The 23694-nt window shown below is 42.7% G+C and overlaps 1 protein-coding gene across 3 annotated transcripts in view; it reads right to left on the bottom strand.

The window, feature by feature from the left end:
• Positions 1–3542: 3542 nt before the first annotated feature.
• LOC308310456 (mediator of RNA polymerase II transcription subunit 13-like) overlaps positions 3543–23694 on the bottom strand; it is a 128350-nt gene continuing 108198 nt past the window's right edge. The window contains exons 11-31 of one of the 3 annotated variants that reach the window (XM_080756799.1): positions 23356–23569; positions 22608–22686; positions 21704–21861; positions 21395–21491; positions 20974–21197; positions 20587–20765; positions 19460–20385; positions 18574–18753; positions 17739–17968; positions 17201–17399; positions 16780–17065; positions 15784–16039; positions 14847–15035; positions 14171–14400; positions 13534–13676; positions 12707–12865; positions 12233–12397; positions 9672–9835; positions 8339–8503; positions 5630–5745; positions 3543–5451 (exon numbers count right to left, since the gene is read on the bottom strand). In XM_080756799.1, coding sequence (XP_080612925.1) covers positions 5319–5451; positions 5630–5745; positions 8339–8503; positions 9672–9835; positions 12233–12397; positions 12707–12865; positions 13534–13676; positions 14171–14400; positions 14847–15035; positions 15784–16039; positions 16780–17065; positions 17201–17399; positions 17739–17968; positions 18574–18753; positions 19460–20385; positions 20587–20765; positions 20974–21197; positions 21395–21491; positions 21704–21861; positions 22608–22686; positions 23356–23569 — 4492 coding nt within the window. In that variant the 3' untranslated portion in view covers positions 3543–5318. The remainder of the gene's footprint in view (positions 5452–5629; positions 5746–8338; positions 8504–9671; positions 9836–12232; positions 12398–12706; positions 12866–13533; positions 13677–14170; positions 14401–14846; positions 15036–15783; positions 16040–16779; positions 17066–17200; positions 17400–17738; positions 17969–18573; positions 18754–19459; positions 20386–20586; positions 20766–20973; positions 21198–21394; positions 21492–21703; positions 21862–22607; positions 22687–23355; positions 23570–23694) is intronic. The other 2 variants (XM_080756800.1, XM_080756801.1) reach the window with 2 other exon arrangements.

Here is a 23694-nt window from a genome sequence, read left to right as displayed (position 1 = left end):
CCAATAATTGCTTCTTTTTAAAGGGCAGAGGGATAGCATTAAGTCAGCCACTTAGCCCTCATTAGATGGCTTTGTTGAGCAACCTTGTCCTCTCTTGTGGCCAAATGCTTGCAGAAAGGAGAGATAAAATGGCATTGACTGCTAATTGTGTTTGCGCTAACAGACACTTTGTCAAACCAGACCATTGGCTTCTTTGTCCAGTCTGGGGCCATTTGGCTGCAGCAGTGTACTGGGCAAGCCAGATAGCAGGTGAATGGCCATGCTCGTAATAGGCCATCTGTGGAGAATGCACGGCAGTCAATTAAGAGTCCACTTCCTCCAGTTGCAACGGCCATTAGACGATGCCACCACAAGTGACTCTTCAGAGGTTGTCTTTTCAATGACCAGTAGCTTTCACTTCATTCACTTCCTCCTTCAGCAACCCAATGCCTCAAACATTGACTTTTTGTTTAGATTTGTTGTCCGCTAGCCTTTTCTCTCTCTCTTTTCTTTTATCAAGATGGATGGTTCCATTTAAATTCAGATTTTTCTGAAGTAGGTGCTTTTATTTGACCCTGATGCTCAAATCGTCAGTTTTCCCATGTTCTCACACTTTGACCTTCCTGAAACTGTAGCACAATCATTTTAGGCCACATTTCTTGTGCACTCGTGTCACTGCGTCCCTCATAAACAGAGTGCAACCCTTACCATCTCTCAGCTCAGCAGGAAATCCTTTAGAATGGCATACACACTCAATGTGTGCACCTTGAAAACAGCTGCTCCCTTCAAATTAATATTGTATTTAATTCACCCAGTATGCATGCACATCATGCGACACACACACACATGCGCACCATGCACGCGCACACACACACACACACATACACACACACATACACACACACACACACACACACACACACACACACACACACACACACACACACACACGTGGAGCACCCTCATTGAATATTTGTACAAAGTGTCACAATCAGCGGCTTGTCCTGTTAATCAAATATCTGAGGCGCCGCTGTGCCCCGAAGCTTCCAGAAGTCTTCATCTTATCAACGCATGACCTCTTAAGGATGTGACTCATATCCTACACAAGATTATTTTGATATGGCACACAATTGTCTTTCATAAACAATGGCTTACTGCCAGTAATTTAACACTGCGTGTCATCTGTTCTGCAAGAGTATAAGATAAGGTGAGAGGACAGGCCAAGTGTTAAACTCACCTAAAATAACTTAAACACTCTGTGTGCACTAACTCTGTATCCACCTTCATAATGTATTGGCATGGTATATGCATTTTGAAAACAGGCTAGCATATGGAACAGTAGAGATGCAGGCTTGGAGATAGTTTGATACCATCTGTCATGTTTATATTCTGCTTCAGTGACTTATAGGCGGTAAACATCACTCCTGTTTATATATCTAGATATTGTTCCATCTCTAACTATTCATTCATTGTATTTCTGCAGACAGCCTTTACTGATGACTATCTAAGACAAGTCCCATGCAAAGCCTACAGTAGATTGCTGTAGGCACTAATACTCACTTGAATAAGGATAAAATCAGAAATTCCCCTTTAGAAGTTCATGCCACTATAATCTAAACTAAACAGGCTGCCGTTATCTGACATTTTAATTTGTCTTTCATGATGTAAACCTGATGTAAACAGATTAGACTCAGAATGCCACACAATATATCTGTCATTGTATGTACTTTATTAGGTGGTGTCACTACTAATTTACTGACCATGATCATTCGTCGCAGTCCCGCCCCCTGCGAGGGCAGATCTTTCCATAGACGTTTCAAAATGTATTTATTTAAAGACCTTTAAGCCTCGGACAAAGCCAACAGAGTTGACAAATCATGACAATAAAATAATAATAATAAAAATATATATTTTGTTATTGTTATATAATTTTGTCAACTCGGCTGTTGGCTTTGTCCGAGGCTTAAAGGTCTTTAAATAAATACTTTTTGAAACGTCTATGGGAAAATTGAATGGGAAATTCTCTTCTGGTGCCCTTGTCGTTCTGAAAGGGGGGGGGGGGGGGCATACTGGCCATGATTCTGACCACGATACTTACGTGATACTTACATGATACCGACCGACCATGAAACTAACATGATACTGATCATGATGCTGACATGAATCATGATACTAATCATAATACTGACGTGATACTGACCATACGTAAATGATACTGACCATGATACTGCCTGTACAGTAAGTCTGTTTGTGATCAAACAAACCCCTAAATGCATATTCTGATAGTAATCGTTGATATAATGTAATTTAGATGTTCAATAACAGAGGCCTCCTTACCTCTCAGTCTCTTTAGTAAAGAGAAAATAAATGTTCCTTAAAAGGACTCCTCCTCCTTCCTTGTCTCAGTCATGCTCTCTGTTCAGGTCATCCACCTCCCCAACACCACCCAAGTGGCAGGCACCACCAGGTTGGCCTCATCTCCTGAAGAGCCCCCTGCCTTAAACAGGCAAGATCTGAACACAGTTAGAAATTAAGTGTAGCCTCGGGCGTGAGGACACTCACAATGCAACGCATTGTGAGCTTGTAGATCGGCCAAAATGTATAGGGTTGAAGTGGTTTTAAATCGCCAAAGTAAATAGTAACTAAAGTTTTTAAATAATTGTAGTGAAGTAAAAGTAAAAGTTTTGGCTCCGAGATGTAGTAGAAGTAGAAGTAAAAGTACTGGAAATTGGAAATACTCAAGTAAAGTACAAATACCTCAAAATTGTACTTGAGTACATTACTTAAGTATATATATATATATGTATATATATATTTTATATTTCTGTAAAATCTTTACATTTTTAGGTCTTTACAGCAAGTAGCCTACTTCAGCACATTAATATTTGACCAGGTGTACAGTATTTATACTGGCTGAGTACTTTGTCCACCACTGGTCTTATGTATGTTCTGTTACATTTTGTCTTTTGTAAGTATTGTCTGTTACAGTATGTCTTGCTTCAGAACAAAGATTGCATTTAGATGATGAACATGCTGATGTGTTTACTATGGCATGTAGGAGTCCTACTGTACTGGATATGTGACATGTCACACGCTTAATTTATGCTATTGTACGATGGTGCTGGAATTAGCAGATCTGCAAGCTCACGACGCATTTCGGACACACGCGTTGCGAGCTTGTAGATCTGCTATTTCTGTCGCAAGATACCGTCGTTAAGACTTTAGTCTAAATTGGTCTTCAGATTCCAATATGGACAACAGATGTTGGAAGCTAATGATGTCACTCACAGCTCTGCGCGATGACAGCCTCACTGTGGTAACAAGCTTATCACCCTCCTTTGAATCATTGAATTACTGTAGTACAAACCGCACAGTCACACACCATAACCCAATTTCATTTGTGAGGTTGATGGTTGTAGCAGGCACACACAGCCAGATAACATATAGTATTGCATATTTATATAAAATATCTTGAAGCAGAAAATATGAATGTAAAGGGACAAAGGCATCAGGACAAAGGCCTATAGGAAGAACCAATTTACCAAAAGAAAAATAATTGTAGCTTTACCTGTAGAAAAGAGATCACTGAAGACATGATCATTTTGACAAGTTTTAATAATTTACTAAAAAAAACAAGTGTAAAAGTCACAGATTTCTAAGTTGAATCTGTTCGATATTTAAACTGATGGCAGATGTAACTTTTTTTTCTTTTTTCTTTTTTTTGCAAACTCACCTTTCGCCTGTATGAGTACTATGTACTTGGCAATTTACCTCTGTGGTAATTTGAGTGAAACTTTGTATACTGTATATTTAAAAAAACCAACAGCAAAAATACTTTTGTAGGAATCACTTGAAAGTAAACCGAACAGCATGAAATGTACAGCTTTAAGAAATTCCAAAAAACACAGCTGAAAAGTGTATATACAAACATGCTACCAATTGTACAAATAGCAGACTGCGTAGTGAAGGTCAAGAAACAGGCTTGTCTGATGGTTGGCTTGACATCATTTGGGAAGGCCAATGAAATAAAGCATGTTTCTTAATTATGCAACAACTTTGCAATATTCAAATATTATAGTAATCTATTGCCTATTTCAAGTTTATTTGGCAGGATGAGAAACATTGTATAAATATATGTCTCCTGCATCAATAGGTTTATTAACTTAAACTCATTAAATAAAAAGCTAAGATACCATTTTCAGTACTCATAGAAAATAATAAACAAAACAAAAATATGTAGAACTAAAATAATGTAAAACAATGTCTGGAAAAAAAGGTTTTATATTGTGTTCACTTTTTAAGAGATGGTTTTATCCGTCACCATCTCCTATATCTGCCACTTGAAAGAGGTAATATATATTTATTTACATTTATATGACATGATATACTTTATATAAATATGGCATCTTCACAATTTCCTTAAAATGACAATTCAATGTATTTCTTATCCCATGAGAATTGCTAGTAAATTGGGAGAAAAAAACCTTTCCAATTTTCTTTCTTTTTCTTTTTAAATATTAAAAAATAAGTCTCAATTCTTTGCAAATGCAAGTCTTACATTATAAACATTTATGCATGAACTGGTCAAATATTCATTGCGTTTATATCTACAACAATACAATTGTCACTTTGGAAAGTGAGTAAAAAGTGCCATAATTAACTGCTCTCCCTTTGGATGAAATCATGACCTTTGCCTATATCCGGAGCAAAGGTTATAATCTCAGTACTAAACTGCAAGTCCTTAAAACCTCAGTTTTTTTACAAACATAAACAAACATCATTGATGTAACAAAGCAATATGTTGCTGCAGTCAAGTCATTTTGCTGGTTGTGCAGTATATTGACTAAAGGGGTCTTAGACACACGTCTCTTTTCACAGGTGAGAATAATCCTCTACGAGACCCTTTAAAATGTCATCCAAGCAGGCTTAAATGCCCTTAATAAGTGCCTCCGTGTGGATGATGATCTTTTAAAGTAACGCTATATCAGACAAAAGTGATATGTCATTATAAACGGCATACTAAAATAGCTCCAACTGTACAATGTTGCAGAAAGGACGTGTTTAGAAGATACAAATTGCACTGGGTGTCGCCGTTCTTCTGGCTGATTAAGTTTTAAAACATCATCTTGTACATAGGCATATTACTCCCCCTGACGTTGGTTGGAAAGCCTAACCCATAGGCCCTGTCCCGTCTTTGGCCACTAATATTCCAAATCCACTCTCGACAACAAAGGGGTCTCTGCCGCTCTCTGGTGCCCAGAAAAAGGAAGTGTAGGCACACCGTAGATGGTTAGCAGTCAATTACACAAGGTTGCCATTAGCCCCCATGCACTGTATAGCTACAGCATATTCAGGATGGCATTGTACATCTGCGTAAGCACAGCCAAGTGGACGGGCAGGCAGGACCTACGGTCTTGTGTAGCAGGGGTACATGTCAGCCAGGAGAGGGCGTTGTACTGCTCCAACACATATCTGTGGGTTGGAATAGCGTGAAAACAAAAAAAAAGATAAAGAAACACAGCACTAATAAAAGTAAATATCTCTGTCAACTCTCTTCTGTTATGTAGGGATGCCAGGTTCAAAGCGAATAAAGAGAAAGATGGGAACATTGTGAAGTTACACAATTAACAGTAACAGCATGTGTCCTGACCTGAGTACATCAGAGGTGGTTTTGGAGTCCAGAGGATGAGGATGTGGGGTTCTCTTGTTCTTTTCTGTCAGCATCTCCTCTGACTGGGTAATGGAGATATGGTGGTGAAGTGAGGCCTGGAGAGAGGAAACGGCAGCAGTAAATGTACTGTACAATCTAGACACTGGCTCAGAAGGTTCAAGAACCTGAAGGCTCCTGGTGCGATGCTCGAGTCCTCCTGGCTTTGTGTCCTTGGGCAAATAAACTGAAACCCTGAATGCTCCTGATGAACAGCTTTGTATGGTTGCCTCCACTGTTGCCATTGGTGTGTGAATGGGTCAATTTTACAGTTTCAACTGTCAATGTTATTGAAGGAGGCATGTGGTTTTCACATGCCTGGCACGGCAATATCTGGTCAGCTGTTTACAGTTACACCATTTGGAAGTGGTGGGTTCACAGCAATAATTGAAGATACAAATCATGTTTTGTTTTTAGTTTTTTTGTTTGTTTTGTCGGCTAGCTAGCTGGCTGAGTAACAGATGTTATTCTGATAGTTTATAGTTTGTCATTACAAAGGGGATGTTCACAAAGGTTGGAACTTTCAGGGCAGCTGTGTTACTGTTTACAGCCTGAGATGTCTATATACTGTGCCGACTCAAGTTGGCAACTTGACACCTGTGTAATAAATCAAGCAGCAGAGCAACTGGGGGTGCTACTTTTTGATCATTAAGGACACTGTGACTAAAACTGAAAGAACAGTGCTTTTTTGCTCACATTCACTGATGTTCAACCTGCTGGAGCCTGTGGCTATTTGAAAACTGCATTAAAAATGAGACTACTGATTTCATCATCTTACTATCTTATTCTATAGTATGAGGGTTTTCTTTCTTTCCCTTTCCTCTTTTTTGTTTTCCATAAAAGAAAAAAATATATACCATATCATAATGTTTGTATAGCAATTTATAACGGGTTCTCAAAAAAAACGTAATCTCATAGGACATACCATGGTGTGTGCTTTCCCTCTCAAAATGCCCGGATGGCACTGTTCTTTTTTACACTCAAAATGACACCGTTGATCACCTAAATTAGCAGATCTACAGTACAAGCTCACAATGCATTGCAATTCGACATGTCATGAGCTTGTAGATCAGTTACATCAGGACAAAGCATAAACAGAGATGGATGAAACTGAGACACCACAACCTGTCCTGGAGTCATGTCCAGTATCTGTGTCATGTGGGTGCTCTGGCCTGTATGGGGGAAGTGACCATACATGAGCACAGATTGTGGCCCATTCTTTCGCTCCATGCTCATTGCTCACAGAAGTAAAATAGAAGTAATATAAAGATTGGACCGATTCTTGAATCTTCACAAGCTACCTGTGCTCCGAACATTCTGACGCTAAAATGGGTTTTCTCAGACAGACCTGACAACAAACAATGACTATGCGACATTCACATGGGGTCCAGAAGTGTATACCATTTCTTACCACTGGCATCTGGCAAGGCTTAGTAAAGTAAAGTATGAATCAGGCTTCACTTTCCCTTACGCATGCAGTATTTTCCAGTTGTGTACTGTACATAATTTACTCAAGTACTGTACGTAACACATGAATTGCTTCTGACTGAATATTCCGTCATTTAAAATCCAACAGTTGTCTGCTTCTGATGGAATACTCCATAAATTAATGTTATTTATCGATATGAAACGGTTACACTGAAAATCAACATTCAACACTGACCCGGTTGCTATAGGCAACGCCTTCGTCACCCCCAGCACCAGGATTTTTACGCACGGCCTCATTACATAGAGCTCCAGTCAAAGTAGAATCTTCTTTGCCTCGTATCTTTGAAACTACGAGCGCTGTCCGTGGTTTTGGTCATCCATCGATGTTCGATGTGATTTGTGATTTTTTTATCGCATGGCTCCGGACATATTACTGTTTCTGGCTAAAGTTAAACAGTGTGAGCTACTGCTGACACAAGCCGCTTCTTACAATGGTGGTCTGCGAGCGAGTAACCCAGATGTGATCATGTGAAATCCTGGTAATCTGCCCTGTTCTGCGTGGCAGAATCTAACTGGCCTCTGGCGCCACCCTGTGGCAGTCAATTTAGAAGATTTTATTTTATTTCAAAATGTCAGTACTTCTACTTCTACTCCCCTACTGCACTAACCTCGGTACCCAGGCTTTCATTTTCATTCGGCTCAAAAATGAATTCCTGAGGAAACGCAATGGAAACTTTGGCATATGAAGCCCACTTCCTTCCATTTCGCTAACCATAACAGTGCAGAGGGGCATCGCTCCAAATTTGTTGACGTTTGTGTTCTCCGCTGTTTTCTATCTGGGAGGGGGGCAGGTGCTCAGATCAGTGAACCAATAGGATCCACAATTACACAATTAATTGATAACTTTAGTTACTAGATACTTTGTAGATTGTGATTATTATTACAAAACAAACATACATTAACCACTTCAGCCCTATATGCATTTCAGCCATTTGAAAATAGCCAATCTACAAGCTCACAATGCGAGTGAACTGCTGCTATTTTCAAAAGATTTTTATACATTTGAAAACTTGTGAAATGGGACATTCTGCACAATGAACACTTTAAGTACATTTTGATACCAATACTTTTACTCGTGTAGAATTCTGAAAATGAGTATTTCTACATTGCAGTATTGATATTATGACATTTGAGTACTTTTTCCACCACAGGTATTTTCCATACCTTGAGGAAAAGTGGACACTGGCTCTGTGCCTGTGGGCAGGAGGCCCAGAACCAGTGAGGTAGTCCCTCTGCCTGTGCTGTGGAGACATAATAGCCCAACGCCAGCGGCTGCTGCTTGAGTTCCTCTGGTGGATTGTCCCGGGACAACAAGCGCTCACCCTGGCTCTGGATACACAGGGGGAACGAAAGGGTAGGGTTTATTAGCACCTTATTTCATAATGCCATCCGTAGTCATTTTCAATAGCAGGCGGTAATAGTCCAGTTAGGAGAATGTGTTCCATAAAATTTGATTACTAGAGATTATTAATATTATTATATGCTTTTTTTTAAAGCTAATCCTTTTGATGTAGAGCAATTTATAATGTCTGAACAGGCAAAGATTCTGTACTGTGAATAGCCTGAGGGTCAGAGCCCTGAACAAGGTCAAACGTCCAGGTCAAACACCTTCCTCTGTAAACACCCCTTTTTGCTGACAACAGAGCACACAGTCTTTATTGTTATATATTCAGATTATCCTGTTTGCTAAAGTATTCTCCCATAATATTCTGTAGTCCGTACACTCTCTATTGCTACTCAAGGTTGTTTCTTTACTTGTCAGCTTTTTAAGCATTTGGTGTTCTGACCATGAGGAAACGAATGCCTACTTATATAACTTCCACACCTGGATTGATTGGATGTCAGTGCCTCACCCTGACTGAGCCTTTTGACACCTGTAATATACCCATATTATCTCTTGTTGTTATCACAGACACAATCTGAAGTGAAGTGCATGTCACACGAACATTCCGCTGCTTGTACTGTGACAAATAAACTCTTTGAATCTCAGTGAGCCTAGTAGTGGCTCCCAACTTACTGTACAGCCAAGTCACATGACCTACTTTTGACACAATGAGGCTTGGGGAATGCTACGCATTGTGCTATTTTGAGTGATAAGCTTGTGGGCATGTCAAATTTTCTCTTTGCTCTAAATTTTCATTTGCTACACAGCATGAAACTGTAGGCTGATTTCTCTCCAATGCAGTGGTTCCTAAACTTTTCAGTTTGAAACCCAAAAAAGAGATTAGAAGATTATAGCGGGACCGGGACCCAAACTAGTGAAAATAGCCAATTTACAAATTTGCTTGTAGATCTGCTATTTTCACTACTTTCACTAGTAGAGTTTGTTTGTTTTAACATTTATTTATTTGATGTAAAAAAAACTTAAATTATATATTTAAAAAGTAAGAAAATAAATTGGGATTTTTACTCGGGGTGTGACATGTAAAAATGTGTCTGTGACCCACACATGGGTCCCGAGTACCCACTGTTTGGGAAACAGTGCCCAGGGACTCACCCTGGTGTTCTGGAAGTTGGATCCCATCCCCATGCCAGAGGGCGAGCCGGGGGAGGGGACCGGGGAAGTGTTGGGCGAGGGATGGAGGTTCCCTGTGATCAACATCATGTCATGTCCAATGTCGTTCTCCAGTTCATCAGGGAAAGGCAGATCAAACATGTCGTCTGAAGGACAAAAGTGGTTAGAGTTATTCAAGAAGTTCTGGATGTCGTCAACACAGTTCCCCATAATTCAATGTTCAGAAAGGTGGGTTCAGAGTTCAGTCCCTTCAAAGACCATCAGTTCAAATTGCATATAAAGAACAAGGGTTACCTACAGCTACTGTAACTTGAATCAATTCAAATCCCCAGCCTGGGAGATAGCAGGTCAAAATGACAATGGAATTTATCATTGCAGTTAAAAGTAATACTTTTGTGATTATTTCCGTTGAGTCAAGTTGATTCTCAAGATGAGCAAGATACATTGAGACATTAATTTGTATAAACAAATAAATATTTCAATTGATCTTATATTATTAAACAAATACATTTTCAATTTATCTTGCTCAATCCTTCGACTATCTTCTTTATTGTTATTATTATTTCTAATAGATCTAGAGAAAACCGAGGTCAGAGAGAAGGGAGACATGTGAGTCTCAGAGTTTGCCAGACTCAAACTCTGATTCTCCATTCTATTTCATCCATCCATCCATCTTCAACCGCTTATCCGTAGTCGGGTCGCGGGGGCAACAGCTCCACCAGAGTGCTCCAGAGCAACATTAGTGACTTCCTCCTGGGGGATTCCGAGACGTTCCAAGGCCAGTGAGTCGATGTGTTTCCTCCAACTGCGCCTTGGTCTGCCCCGGGGTCTCCTCCCAGTGGGACGTGCGTCAAGGACATCCCTAGGGAGGCGCCCGAGAGGCATCCTAACCAGATGCCCGAACCACCTCAGCTGGCTCCTTTCCAGGCGAAGGAGCAGCGGTTCTACTCCGAGTCTCTCTCATGTGACTGAACTTCTCACCCTATCTCTAAGGGAGATAGCCAGCCACCCGTTGAAGAAAACTCATTTCGGCCGCTTGTATTCTTGTAAATATATGTGCCTCCATTCCTCTCACCACATTTGAGAAAGCTAACTTTCTCACTCCTATTTCAAACAGTAAAGTAAACAAGTAAAATTCCATCTCACCAAAATAAATTTCTACTCCCGCCTTCACCTTCACGGCACGCTATGCAAATAACTGCATGGGGTCAATGGATCCCACCATCACACTAAACCACCACACTAACCCTGCTGGTTTAGTTTAAGCAAAAGACCCACTGAGAAAGTATACCATTACCACACTGGAACTCGCCATTTATAGTCCATAGAAGTACTTCTCCTCACAATTTTGCAGCCATAGTGAAACAGCTGAAAAGTATCCTTTTCATCCTTACTCAACGACACTGAGAATGAGTTTGATTACTCAGTGTCATTTCGACAATAAATAAAACTTGAATGAATGAATCCTGTAGTGTAGTGTATTCACCTACAGTACAGATCTGTAGTTGTTTTATACACTAATCACTCAATGTCACTGAGTCCGCTCATCTCTTCACACTGAGAATTCCAGAGCTTTGGTTAAATCTATCAAAAGTAAAGCAACCAACAATTTGTTATAAACATAAAAAAACGACCCATGCAACAAAACTGTTGGTAGAGAAAGCAGAAGACTTCTACACGTCCAACTCTGGGAAGAATCGATCCGAAGATGTGTGCACTTGAAAGCCAGGGTCTCTTCAGTTTCTCTCAGACAAGACACCCACACTTTGCCCATTACACACAATACTCAAAAATGTTCCAGTGACTGGTTTCTTTTCCCTTTGTCCGATACCTGATACTAAGACTTTTGCAGATCGACAAGACAAGACGTCTTGGAAGATGGAAAGTTGTCTACCAACCATCACATAAAAAAACTGAATTCAATCTGACCACTTATCTTCTAAACAACTACAGTATGATCAGAGACAGCAGTGCCCCCCCCCCCCCCCCCCATAAATATATAATAGCCAATTCTTTTTACGCCTTATTTCTCTCATTTCAGTGCCAATTAACCGTCATGACAATCCGATGTGTTGCCACTGATATTGTCCCCTATAGAGCGTTGCAGTCCCGCCCCCTACCAGGGCCCAGGAAATTATTCTCCGTTCATTTTCCTCATAGACTTTTCAAAAAGTATTTATTTAAAGACATTTTAAGCGTCGTACAAAGCCAACTCTTGTCGTGACAAATCATGACAACAAAATAATTAGAAAGAAGAAAGAAACGGCAGGTTACAACACTTTGTTTTGTTGTTTTTCTTCTTTGTAATTATTTGTTTGGTCCAAAATATTGTATTTATTGTCATGATTTGTCACAACTCCAGTTGGCTTTGTCCGCGGTGTCCCCAGCAACAACCCCCAGGTGCCGTCGAGGGCATTCCAGGAGTTCCCCAGCACAGGAACAGTTTAATATTTTATATTTCAGCAATTCGAACAATACTACACCTCGCAGACATGAACATGTGTGAGAGAACCAATGGGCTACCGAATGATTATGATTCTTACCAGCGTTGTCCTCTGTGGGGTAGGAACTGGCAGCCAGTTGAGTGGTGGCAGAGGTTGGGAAGACCAGGATGTGAGTACACGATGCGTCCTGGGGTGTGTTCAGTTGGGACGTCTGCAGGTTGAGAGCTGTGCTGCGACCAAACACTGATCCCATGGTCACTGCATCTGGATTCATCAAGGAATTGTATCAAAAATAAATTCAATAACAAACTTAGGTAATTTCACCACCACTATCAACCTAGTGCCTCTATTTTGGGCATGTCATTGTAGGTGAAACGTTTCCGAAATCTTTAAAAAAAAATAGCTTATTATGCAATGCATTGTAAGCATGTAGCAATTATTGCTGCACAACAACGCATGAAGAAATAGGGCTTATACGTGTTCTATAGCTCCAGTACCTTTGCATTTATACATGATGTATGCTATGAATATGAAATTATGAACATCTATTATGAACATCAGCAGTGTACTGACCAGGCATGACCACAAAGGAGCCCTGCGGCTCCATGGCCACCAGGCAGGCACTGAGGATGGACGGAGTGTCCGCAGACGAGATCCCACACATGCGACACGTGTCCCTCAGCTGACGACTGATGGACAGGAGCGAATGCTCCCCGAGGAGGGAGCTCCAGTCTGGTAGAGAGAGAGGGAGAGAGAAAGATAGACAAGGTCAGATCAATGCAGTGAAACTGTACTATTACAGATCCTAGATCTAGTGGTGCTGAAAGCCTAAAACTATGGTTGAAACACTGAAAAATAGAAAGAAAAGTAAGCAGTGAGCAACACTATAGGCTGTGCAATAATAAATGTTTGTCTTTCTCTTAATTATTCCGGAGAAGGGTAACAGGCGCCTGATTCATTCTTAGTTGCTCACCGGTGTGTCACAACAGATTTGCTTGACCACAAATGGCAATAATCTAATTTAGAAATCATGTTGTTTAGACATGTTGCTAGATTTGGTGTTTACCTGGTATCCTAGTTACTTTGTAGCACTACATTGTTTTCTTTGCCCTCTGTTTACTTTAGCATTTAACTTGTGGTTTGTTGACTAGGCTTCATTGCATTTACTCTGATCTTACAACTTGTAAGTCTCCTCTGGATGAGAGAGTCTGATAAATGCCTGAATTGTAGTAAATTTAACTTTACAACAGAAGACCCAAGGTTATTCAGACAGTTTTATAAATGATGGCCCATTAGGGAAACACAAGTCTAGTTAACAATAATTGTTTCACCTACTTTATCCTAATAAAACTTCAAACTCTATGAAGCACAATGCTGGTTTTCAACTGACAGTCCCTCACCTTTCAATTCACCATGTCCCAACCTTCCCAGTCGACCAATTACAATCCTCCAGGGCAGTGATGTCATTTGGATGATCCCCACACACCATTCCCATAACTTCTGTAGGCCCATCTTCCTGGCGGACACCTTGGGCCGCCGTGCTCTGATGACAAGTGCAAATAAACATTGAAATAAGATACATGATAATGCAAATGTAATGCAAATTAATGGAAGGATCCTTGTCCCAATCAAATACACCCATGTTGTGAACTTGTGACAGATGTCAAGTATGTTTGAGGGGCGCTAGCCCCTCCTATGTCAGCTATGAGGGTTTGTGTAAACACAAACATTGAATGCCATTGACGTATGGCCAGTTTTGAGTGTTGGTGTAAACACACACATTGTGTAAACACAAACATTGAAGACAAAAGTGAGGATGCAAATTGTGATTGGCCGGAATGAGATAATAAGATGATAAGAGCGACCCTCAATTCACACAGGTGTGATTCTTTTAATTCATATTATTTTTGGATAAAAAAACAAAAAGTCTATTTTCCTACACTAAACTGTTCAAGAGGAGAGCAGTGTACACAAACAACATGTTACAGACCATTATTATGATTCAGCATGGATGAGCAGCACTGATAAGTAGCCTACCTGTTGGGTACGTCAATGTTGATAACACTGGTCTCCAAGAGCTCCCCCTGCTGGTCAGTGCAGGATACCAGGATCCATCGCTGGTCCAGAGACAGACAGTAGCCTACAAACAACACGTTGTACTTGGGTGGAATCTCTGGCCACACCTCTCCTGCTTCTGGCTGCTTTAAGTTGGGACGGGTGGGACCCAGGATGAACGGCGGACAATACAGCTGCAGGGGACTGGGATGCTGAAAGGAAAGGAGAGACGGGTGCATGTGTTTGGTCCGACGTACTAACAGTCCTACAGTCATGAGCCCGACACCCTACCCAAAACCCAACCCTAAGCCTAACCTCACAGGAAGCCACATGTCTGGGTGTAATGCCTGTCAGACTGTTAGTAGCAGAGAGATAATGAGTATGCATGTGTATCTTTGTCTTTAAAGCTGCATGCAATATCCCTATGTTTCATTTTCTATCCGTGATTCAAACTTGGGTCTCCTGCATAGGAGACTACATTTCTACTACACTGTCAACAAGAAGTCCCCACTTGTCCTAGCCTCGCGGCTCTCATAGCCAGCCTTCAATCTGCCTTTGCAATGCATATTGCCCCAGGCAGATTAAGTCTGGTGTTGGTCGTGAGACTGCGCTTTTCCAGGAGTGATATTGTATAAACATTAATTTACTGGCTCTTTACCTCTGGACCCTTAAGCACCGAGTTGACAGAGGACACAGGCCCAAAGCCTGTTAGGGACTTGATGTTCGTCTGTGTGGACAGAAGGCGTCTGCACTGGGAATAGCAGGAGAAGGCCAGGGACCGCAGGTGCTGCAGGTACAGATGACTCTCTCCACTGGCTGGCTGGAGCAGGTAGTGACACGGTACAACCTGGGGACGGTAAAGAGGAAAGAATGGATCTAGACTAGAGAGAATGTTTATCATTTTAACCCATTTGACCTCAAAAAACATCCTGACAGTTTTCTGAAAAAACTATGTTTCTATGTCAGTCGTTCTTCGATTTTTCAAAAATAGCAGACCTACAAGCTCGTAGCATGCCACTCGGTGGCGCGCTATGAGCTTGTAGATCTGCTATTTTTCAATAGCTAAAGCATAACATAATGCTAACACCAAAAGGGGTTCCCGCCCAAAATGGGTTAAGACAGTAGGTGCTAAAAGATGATAGCACTACAATCAAGTCATGATTGTCAAGTTATAGTACTAGTATGAATCCCAATGTCATATTTTCATTTTGAACATACTCAGTCAAATAAAATGTGTGACATAATGGTGCAATTTGGGGGGTTAAGAGGAGGGGGGGGGGTAATGCAAAACTGAAATCTTTGCTTCTGGGGGACGCTGGAACAAAATACTGAAATACATATCATTGTGGGGGTCCTAGACATGGAAAAAGTTCAACAACTGATATAGCAACTTAAGTTTTTCCGAAGACATTGATAGAATCGACCTCAGGTCTTAATGGGTTAAAATAATTAATTAAACATAATATCGGCTTTCACAATTTGTAAATTATGTATTTGCCAGGAAATATTCAACGCTTACGTTTAAAATATGTAAATGTTTTACGTATCACAGAGCAGTTGCTTTAAACGCGGCGCATACATAGAACTCTTCTCACCTGCAGGACCAGGGCTGGTCTCATGCTCTCAGGCAGCGTCTGCAGCATCTCTGTGTAGCACCGCAGCAGCCCCAGGAGCCAAATGCTTCCTGTCTCCACCTCCTCCCCGTCGTCCTCCTCGCCTCCGCCATCTGCTCCGTCAGAGCAGAGGAACGGGTCTACTATATAAATAACGATGGCTGGTATGAGAGTATGGCTGTCCACTGAGTCAGCCAGCGTGGGGATGCCAATGCCAACTCTGGCTTGCTCTGCCATGCTGCATAGGAGATGACAACATAAACACAAATCAATCATTGACATGGCACAAGGGATAACGCTGTACAGTAAGTACTAAATAGTAACAACAACAACAATAATAAGAATAATGATAATAATGTATTCCACATTCCATGTGTTTGGGATATTTTGCATTTGAAAATACATGAAATTTGTCCTCTGCATTTACCCATCCTAACTATTTAGAAAAGAAGTTTACATGAACTATTTTGACATTTATTTATGGCTGGTTGAAGAGTGAAAGGCCCACACAGCATCAGGGCATTCCTTATGGCTGGTTGAAGAGTGAAAGGCCCACACAGCATCAGGGCATTCCTTTCAACAGCATGTACCATTTTCCCTCCAACGGATAATGCAAACCACGCCCCCATTATTGTGATTTTCAGGTCACACAACAAGGCAGTCATGCCGACAGCGAGGCCTGGAGACTCGTGAGGTGCAACCCCAGCAAGCCGTCAGACAAGCAGCGAGGACCCTCGCAGAGTTAGGCTAGCTAATAAGAGGGCTAGCCACTGGCACTGTATACAGCATACTGTAAACAGACTGGCTACAACCACACGCACATGCCTTCTAGGCTTCTACCCAGGCAAAGAACAGTGTAGCCAATATAAACAATCGGTGTGTGTGCGCTTTGCACATTTTGTCAGAGGGAATAGCATACATGTGTGTCAACATGTTAGTTTAGCAATAGACAATGTTCCTGGAGTTGATGTGACTTACAGTTCAAGGTCTTCTGCTGGTGTAGTAGCACTAGGAGGCCCTTTAGACTCATTGGTCCCTCCTTGGGCGGTATCTCCTGGCTGCCCCGAGGCAGCTCCAGTTGGGGTTGGAGTGTTTCCTGAGGTGTGGGCCCCCGGAGCCACCTCTCCATCAGGGCCCCCGAGGCTAGGGGCCGGGGGCTGGCCAGAAGACGCAGGCTGGGTCGACGACGTGGAGGCTGGCGGAGGCTGTGGCTTGGGGGGCAACAATAGACTGTTGTCCAGATGCAGGGCTGACAACTGGGGAGCTGCAATCATAAAAAAGGGAAAGAAATTCAATTTATAGGACAGAATAAACACAAGATAATAGAATAGTATAAAATAACCCTTGCACTGTAGCGTGCAGAATTTCCATAACCCAGATTACAGATCGAACGTCTCACCTAGCTGCTGCCTGCAGGTGTAAGCATAGAGTTTGAGTTTGTTGAGGTTGTCTGTGTGCTGCTGTCCAGCCCAGGGTCCAGTGAACCACTGGTCCACATGCTGCTCCTCTAGCGAGTCTGCTTCCACCACCTCCCCCACATGGACCAGCCCGTCTCTGGACACCTTAGCCAGAGGACGGTGCTTCCCCAGATGACACGTCTACAAGTGGCAAAAAAAACAAAACAAACACAAGCCAGAGTTCATGTATTTCTTCTGTAACAACCGAGACATTTGAGTCATCAGAGGAAAATGTATTTGCAATTTTGGTGGCATAATGTGAACACTAATGGTCAAAATGTGTCAAATTTCTTTTAATCTAAATTTGGTTCAATTTGTACCCACTCAGAATTGAATAAACACTGAGGATTTTACTATGTAGATTGGAGTCCCAGAGATTTAAAAATGGGTGTGAAGTGGTGGTCCGTGGCATATCCAAGTAATGTAGGTGTCCTTGAAATGAAAAAGTTTGAGAATCATAAAAGAAATGAGGCATAATACCTCATAGACGGCACTTAGTTCCTGGAAGAATGCCTTGGCCCCAGCCAGCAGAGAGGGGCAGTTGGGACAGAGCACCAGGTAGGCCACATCCCTCTGGCCACCATAAGGCTCCAGCAGCAGCTTCTCCCAGAAGGGCAACGCAAAGGGGGACAGAGCCATGAAGTCTCGCTCACGGTCATAACCCAGCAACAGTGGAGGGATGGGAAGGGGCTCTGGAGACTCCTCCGAACCTTGAAGAAAGAGAGGTGAGAAATAGGACATGGTTAGTGGGCCACAGTCTAATAAGATGGGCCACTTTAATATCAAGCAACCACCAGTGTCATTTTATAGTGGATCAAATATATTTTCTTGCATGCATACATAGTGCTGCTTTAATATCAGTGCAGGTGGCCAGGCAGACTCCAAGTATTCGATTTTATATAATTTATTATCTTATTTTATTTATCCTTATCTTGCTACTGGTCTCGTCTAGCCAGACGATCACAGATGTCTGCCTACTCATAAGTCCAGGGAAATCTAAATTCATTGACGGCGAAGAAAACTAGTGCTAACAAACTTACCGTACACAGTACACCCATTGCTTTATGGCGCCATCCCAATATAAATGATAGCAATAAGGTCTTCGCATTGGTTCTGTGATATTGTTATTTTCAACATTTCAGAGGGTTTTCCACCCAACTTTAGCCCATTCGTTAAAATTGGATGTCACCAGACAAAATATAATTTGGGAGAGATGTCTGATCCTCTGGCTATACCTACTTATCTTGTGTCTCTCTCTATCTAGTTACAGTAGATCTTAAGGCCGTGAAGTGAACCGGTGAGGGATATGACTCACCATACGAGCCTCTCCCTGCCATCTTGTGGAACTGCTGCCATGTGAGTGGTCCTTGCACGTGTTGGATGTTGTCCCATGTCCTTCCTGTTCTCTTCTTTTGAATGGCGTCCTGCAGGAACGGCTGCAGCGAAAGCAGCATGCGCACCACGTCCTGCGACGACAGCATGCTCATGTCCATCACTGCAGAGGGGAACACAAACGCACACGCACACACACACACACACACACACGCACACGCACACGTGCACGTGCACACGCACGCACGCACACACACACACACACACACACACACACACACACACGCACACACACACACACACACACGCACACACACACACACACACACACACACACATGGACAAAGCACACATCAATACACAATTTTGACGTCACACAACAGGCCATAACTAACAAAAAGACATAACATTATTTTTAAAACCCCAATCAATAAAAAAGAAATACTGGAATATCAAGAATGTTAATTAAGTTAAATTTGATCATAAGAAAACATGCTCTTTCATTGTAAAGATTTGTATTGAAGTGAGTGATTACAAATGCCAGATCTATACTCTACTTCTACTCACTAACACTATCACAATCTCAATGGAATGTTGAATTCAATGTCATATACAGTAGATAAATAAATCCCACCTTCCCACCTTCCAAAGCATGCTTTGATTTTCTTATCTGGCATGTGAATTCAGTATTTCTATACCAAAGTCTAGTATCTGAAGACATTGTCATGTGCCAATAATAGCAGATCTACAAGCTCACAACACATCGCAGTGCGCCACATTCTGAGCTTTTAGATCTGCTATTATTCGACGCACGACACCATCGCACAGCAGCGGAGTAAAACATTTGGCACGAATCACACGCTCCTTACCATTAGTGTGAGGCCAGGAGTGAAGCGCAGTGCTCCTCACAACGGCTGGATCCACCTTCCCTCCAGCAGGGTTATCCACATACTGAAGCCCCTGCTCCAGAGCATTATAACACTCCACACAGGCATCGCTCCCATCGGCCCACTGCTTGTCAGCCATCCAGCTCTGAAGCAGCGCGCCCTTGTGGCCGCGGCAGGAACATGGCGGGGGGAGGTGAAGCGACGCTAAGGACGAGATCGGCTGGGAGCACTGTTCCTGAAGGAGGACCATGACCGACGGCGGGATTGGGGGTCCGTCCTGTGGCCGCTTGGCCTTCGGATCACCCATGGGGGGGTCACGCTGGCACAGAGCCAGCCTCCTCTCGGCCGCCCTGCCCACCTCGGAGCCCCGTCCGAAGATATCCAGCTCGTCCTCCAGGAAGAGCCCCGTGCCGTGGGCCAGCCGCCGGTTGACGATAGCGCTGAAGCCGCACATACATCGGTACTGATCCTCACAGGTGGAATCCGGGATGTAAACGCCAACGTCTGCTCCTTTGACGTTCATGTTGCAGGCACAGATGCAGCAACTGTCAAAGTTGCGGTCCTTAAAGACGTTGAGAACGGAGTCGGAGAGGAGGAGGGCCGCATACAGGCTGTGGGCCTCCGGGAGCGGGGGTCCCGGCCGGGCTAGGGGGTCCACTGAGCTAAGAGGCAGGCTGGTGGAAGGGGTCGAGGCCGGAGAGCTTAGTTCAGTACCGTCCTGCTTCACCGAGCCCTGCCCAGAGCCCGCTGTGTTCATACCCCGTGGAGTGCGAGGGGTGCGCGGGGTTGGCACGGAGAAACGAGGGGTGGCGGGAGACGGGAGGATGCCCCCCGTGGTGCCCACTGACGCAGTGTTGGCACTCATCTGGGCATATTCCTGGTCCAGGGTGTTGACACTGGGGACATTACTGTAGGATAGATGCATACAGACCCACAGAAAAGGACACACAAGAAATGATAGTCAGACAGCAAGAAGGTAAGTCATTAAAAGCTTCATTAAAAGCTTCATACAAAGCAAGTCGTTTTCTAATAATTTTTCATGAAACACCCTGCGTTTCTGGGTCGGTCACAAAGGAGCAGCAAATACAACAAGTGACCAGGTGACTCACGTGTAACCATCCCTGATGAAGGGCGCTTGCTGGAGGTGCAGGACTGAGGAGTAGTGCTCCATTTTGGGTAGGAGGGACCAAGAAGGACGGTAGTAACACTGCTCTGGGATCTTGAGTGGTGGCAGACACTGGCTAGGCAGATTGCACAGTGGGGCAAACATGGAGGAACCAATTTGTGGCTGGAGAAAGGGCACAACATAGAGAATTGAGAATTAAGTAAATAAGTAAGTAAGTAAGTAAGTAAGTAAGTATAAGTAACTAACTCTGAGGAAGTAACTGACTATACATTATTAGTGTACAAGAGTAAGTTGGTACAGTTATCAGATGTAACACTGTGGTTGAATCATTGATAATACTAGAGTATGTAAAATGTTGCATCCACCTCACCTTTGTGTCTTCAGGTTTAGGGCTGGCCAGAGATTCCTCCATCTCCATCCTGTGTTCAGTGAAGTGGGTGTAAGCCATTAAGTGCCCCAGCTGGTGTTCAGACACACCTGTGGGCGCAGGAGGCTCCTGGCTGGGCGTGTCCCGGTACGTCATAATGGGTGAGAAGGCTGGGTGCTGCTCCAGCGACGGAGGGGTTGGGAACATGCGCTGGAGGTCTGCTACTGCTGAAAGGAGAGAGAGGTGGAGAGACACAGGAAGAAAGACAGATTAGGGGTGGGGAGACATAACTTGTAGTGGTTGTTCCAAGTTCCACAGATACTGCACTGGATGTAGATTACCATCATGATGATCACTTATGATCAAATATTTTAATACCTGCTCAATGTGGTTACACTGTGCTTATTAGTTAACGTGAACTCACTTGAAGGATAAGGTACTGCCACTCTCCCCTCTTTCCCAAGCGGACGGTCTTCTGTTGACACTGGAATCTTGGTAGAGTGCTGGTTGGGGTAGGTGGTCTGAGAATCCAATTCAATCATCATTATTTAAGGACAGAATGCATTCCTGGATGTTTAGAAAATAATACTTGGGAATAGCATTATCAAATGAGATAATATTCTATATAATTAAGCTCTTAATGTGTGCATACAGTACAGTATAATATGTACCGTATGATTATCTACATATGAGACCAGAGTTGGGATCACATGCAACTATGTTGTTGTCTCACCCCTAATTCCTCTTCATCCTCATCAAAGATGTTATCCAGGTCAGAGATGTTGACCACCAGGTCTCTCTCTCTGGTTAGAGAAGGGTTGGCTTTGGTTGCTCCTTCATCTTGAGCTGTTTCATCTACAACACAGGTAGAAACATCTTGAGCTGTTTCATCTACAACACAAGTAGAAACAATGTTTTTAGAACACTGATGAAAGTATATACTGTACTATACTATACTCATTAGCGCTAGAACACTAAACTTTTGTCAAACCATACTAAACCAAACCCCTGTATAATTTACCCATATGTAATATATTCCATAAAAGATATTTCTCATCAAAATATAATATTGAAGCTAAAAGCTCTACAAGAGCTACAAGAGCTACAAGCTACAGAGCTACAAGCTCGTAGTGTGCCACTCGGTGGCGCGCTATGAGCTTGTAGATCTGCTATTTTTCAATAGCTAAAGCATAACATAATGCACCAAAGGGGGTTCCCGCCCAAAAAGGGTTAAGTAGGAAAACCAATCTAGAACTAAGAGATGAGATGAAAGACGACTCATCCCTGCAGAGTTTGGTATTTTGCAGTGTGTGATTTGTCGGGAGGGATGGAGGGGCAGTTCCGGCAGGCCATTCGGCGGATTTGATTATTAACTAGAAAGGAGAGCTCTGCGCTGCGCTTATCTCTGCTAAGCAGGGCAGCCTACCCAGAGGCCTGTGTAAGTCGCAGGTTGCAGCCATCATTCAGGACCCTAGAAGGCTGCAGAGGAAATAGTGTTTCTACAACATGTTGAGCCCTCCCCACACACACACACACACACACACAGACACACACACACACACACACACACACACACACACACACACACTACCCTGGGTAATGGACATGATGACATTCCTTGACATTCCATGCCTAACCTATTTTGGGTGCCGAGCTGAAAATGGACATGGCATCTTTCCCATCAGTCAGTGCACCATTGCTGGTTATGTCTTCTCCCTGATGGATTAGAAGAAAAGAACACGTTTAGTTACATCTCACAATGTTTACAAAACAACACCTGTAAAGTAAGGCCAGGATCAAGGTTACATCTCAATATCTTGATGGAAGCATGAGCTACATGGCACTTTACAATTTAGGAATTTAGTAGGCGCTCTTATCCAGTGATTTACAAGTGTGCCACTACTCAACAAACAATAAGGTACTGAATACTACGTAAGTAGTGTAAAGAAAACTAATGTATTTAGTGCTTCTAAAAAGCATCACACCAAGCATCGGTCTAAACAGCATGTTATCTGAATAAGATTCTTAGCATTTGTGTCCAAGCTAAAAACAAATAAGTAATAATAATAATCTAAACACATGGACAAGTAATCAAAATCGATCTGAAGAGTATAACTTTTCATTAAATGAAAAGTTATACTACAAATTTTGTACTCCATCTATCAAAGCAGGCAACAAGAGTTTGAGGTGGAGTGGATAGGTGAGTTTTCAGACTGTGGTGGAAAACAGGGAGTGAGTCTGCAGTTATAACTGCAAGGGGGAGGTCATGTCACAGCTTGGGAGCCTGGCAGGAGAAGATTCTAGGGCCAGGGTGTCAAGAAATCCGACCCAATAAAGACATTGAAATTTAAGAGATCATAGCAAATACTTCATTGAATGTATTACCTTGTTCTTCTTGCTAGGGTCTCGCCCCAGGACCTTGAGCCTCTTGGATGTGGAGAATGTGTATTCGATATCTCCCTCCTTGAAGTCATAGGGGTCATCCCCGGGCTCTCGCAACCCCTCCACCCCTGGCTGCTGGAGAAGGCCCAGGGTATGGATGTGGTCCCTAATCCTCTCCTCTGAGAGTTTAAATCGCTTCTGTGTCTGCATGTATAGTCTGTAGGAGAGGAAAATGCACATGTACAGTAATTAGTGTGATGCAGAAGCAGGTTGTCTAAGCTAAGGCAGTGGTTCTCAAGGACAAATATAATATAATATTTAGAACTCTATTCTAAGCACATA

The sequence above is a fragment of the Protomyctophum bolini genome (assembly GCF_963924005.1).
Source record: "Protomyctophum bolini genome assembly, chromosome: 22".
In the NCBI taxonomy this organism is placed as follows: domain Eukaryota; kingdom Metazoa; phylum Chordata; class Actinopteri; order Myctophiformes; family Myctophidae; genus Protomyctophum; species Protomyctophum bolini.
This window is presented reverse-complemented; position numbering and strand designations above follow the sequence as displayed.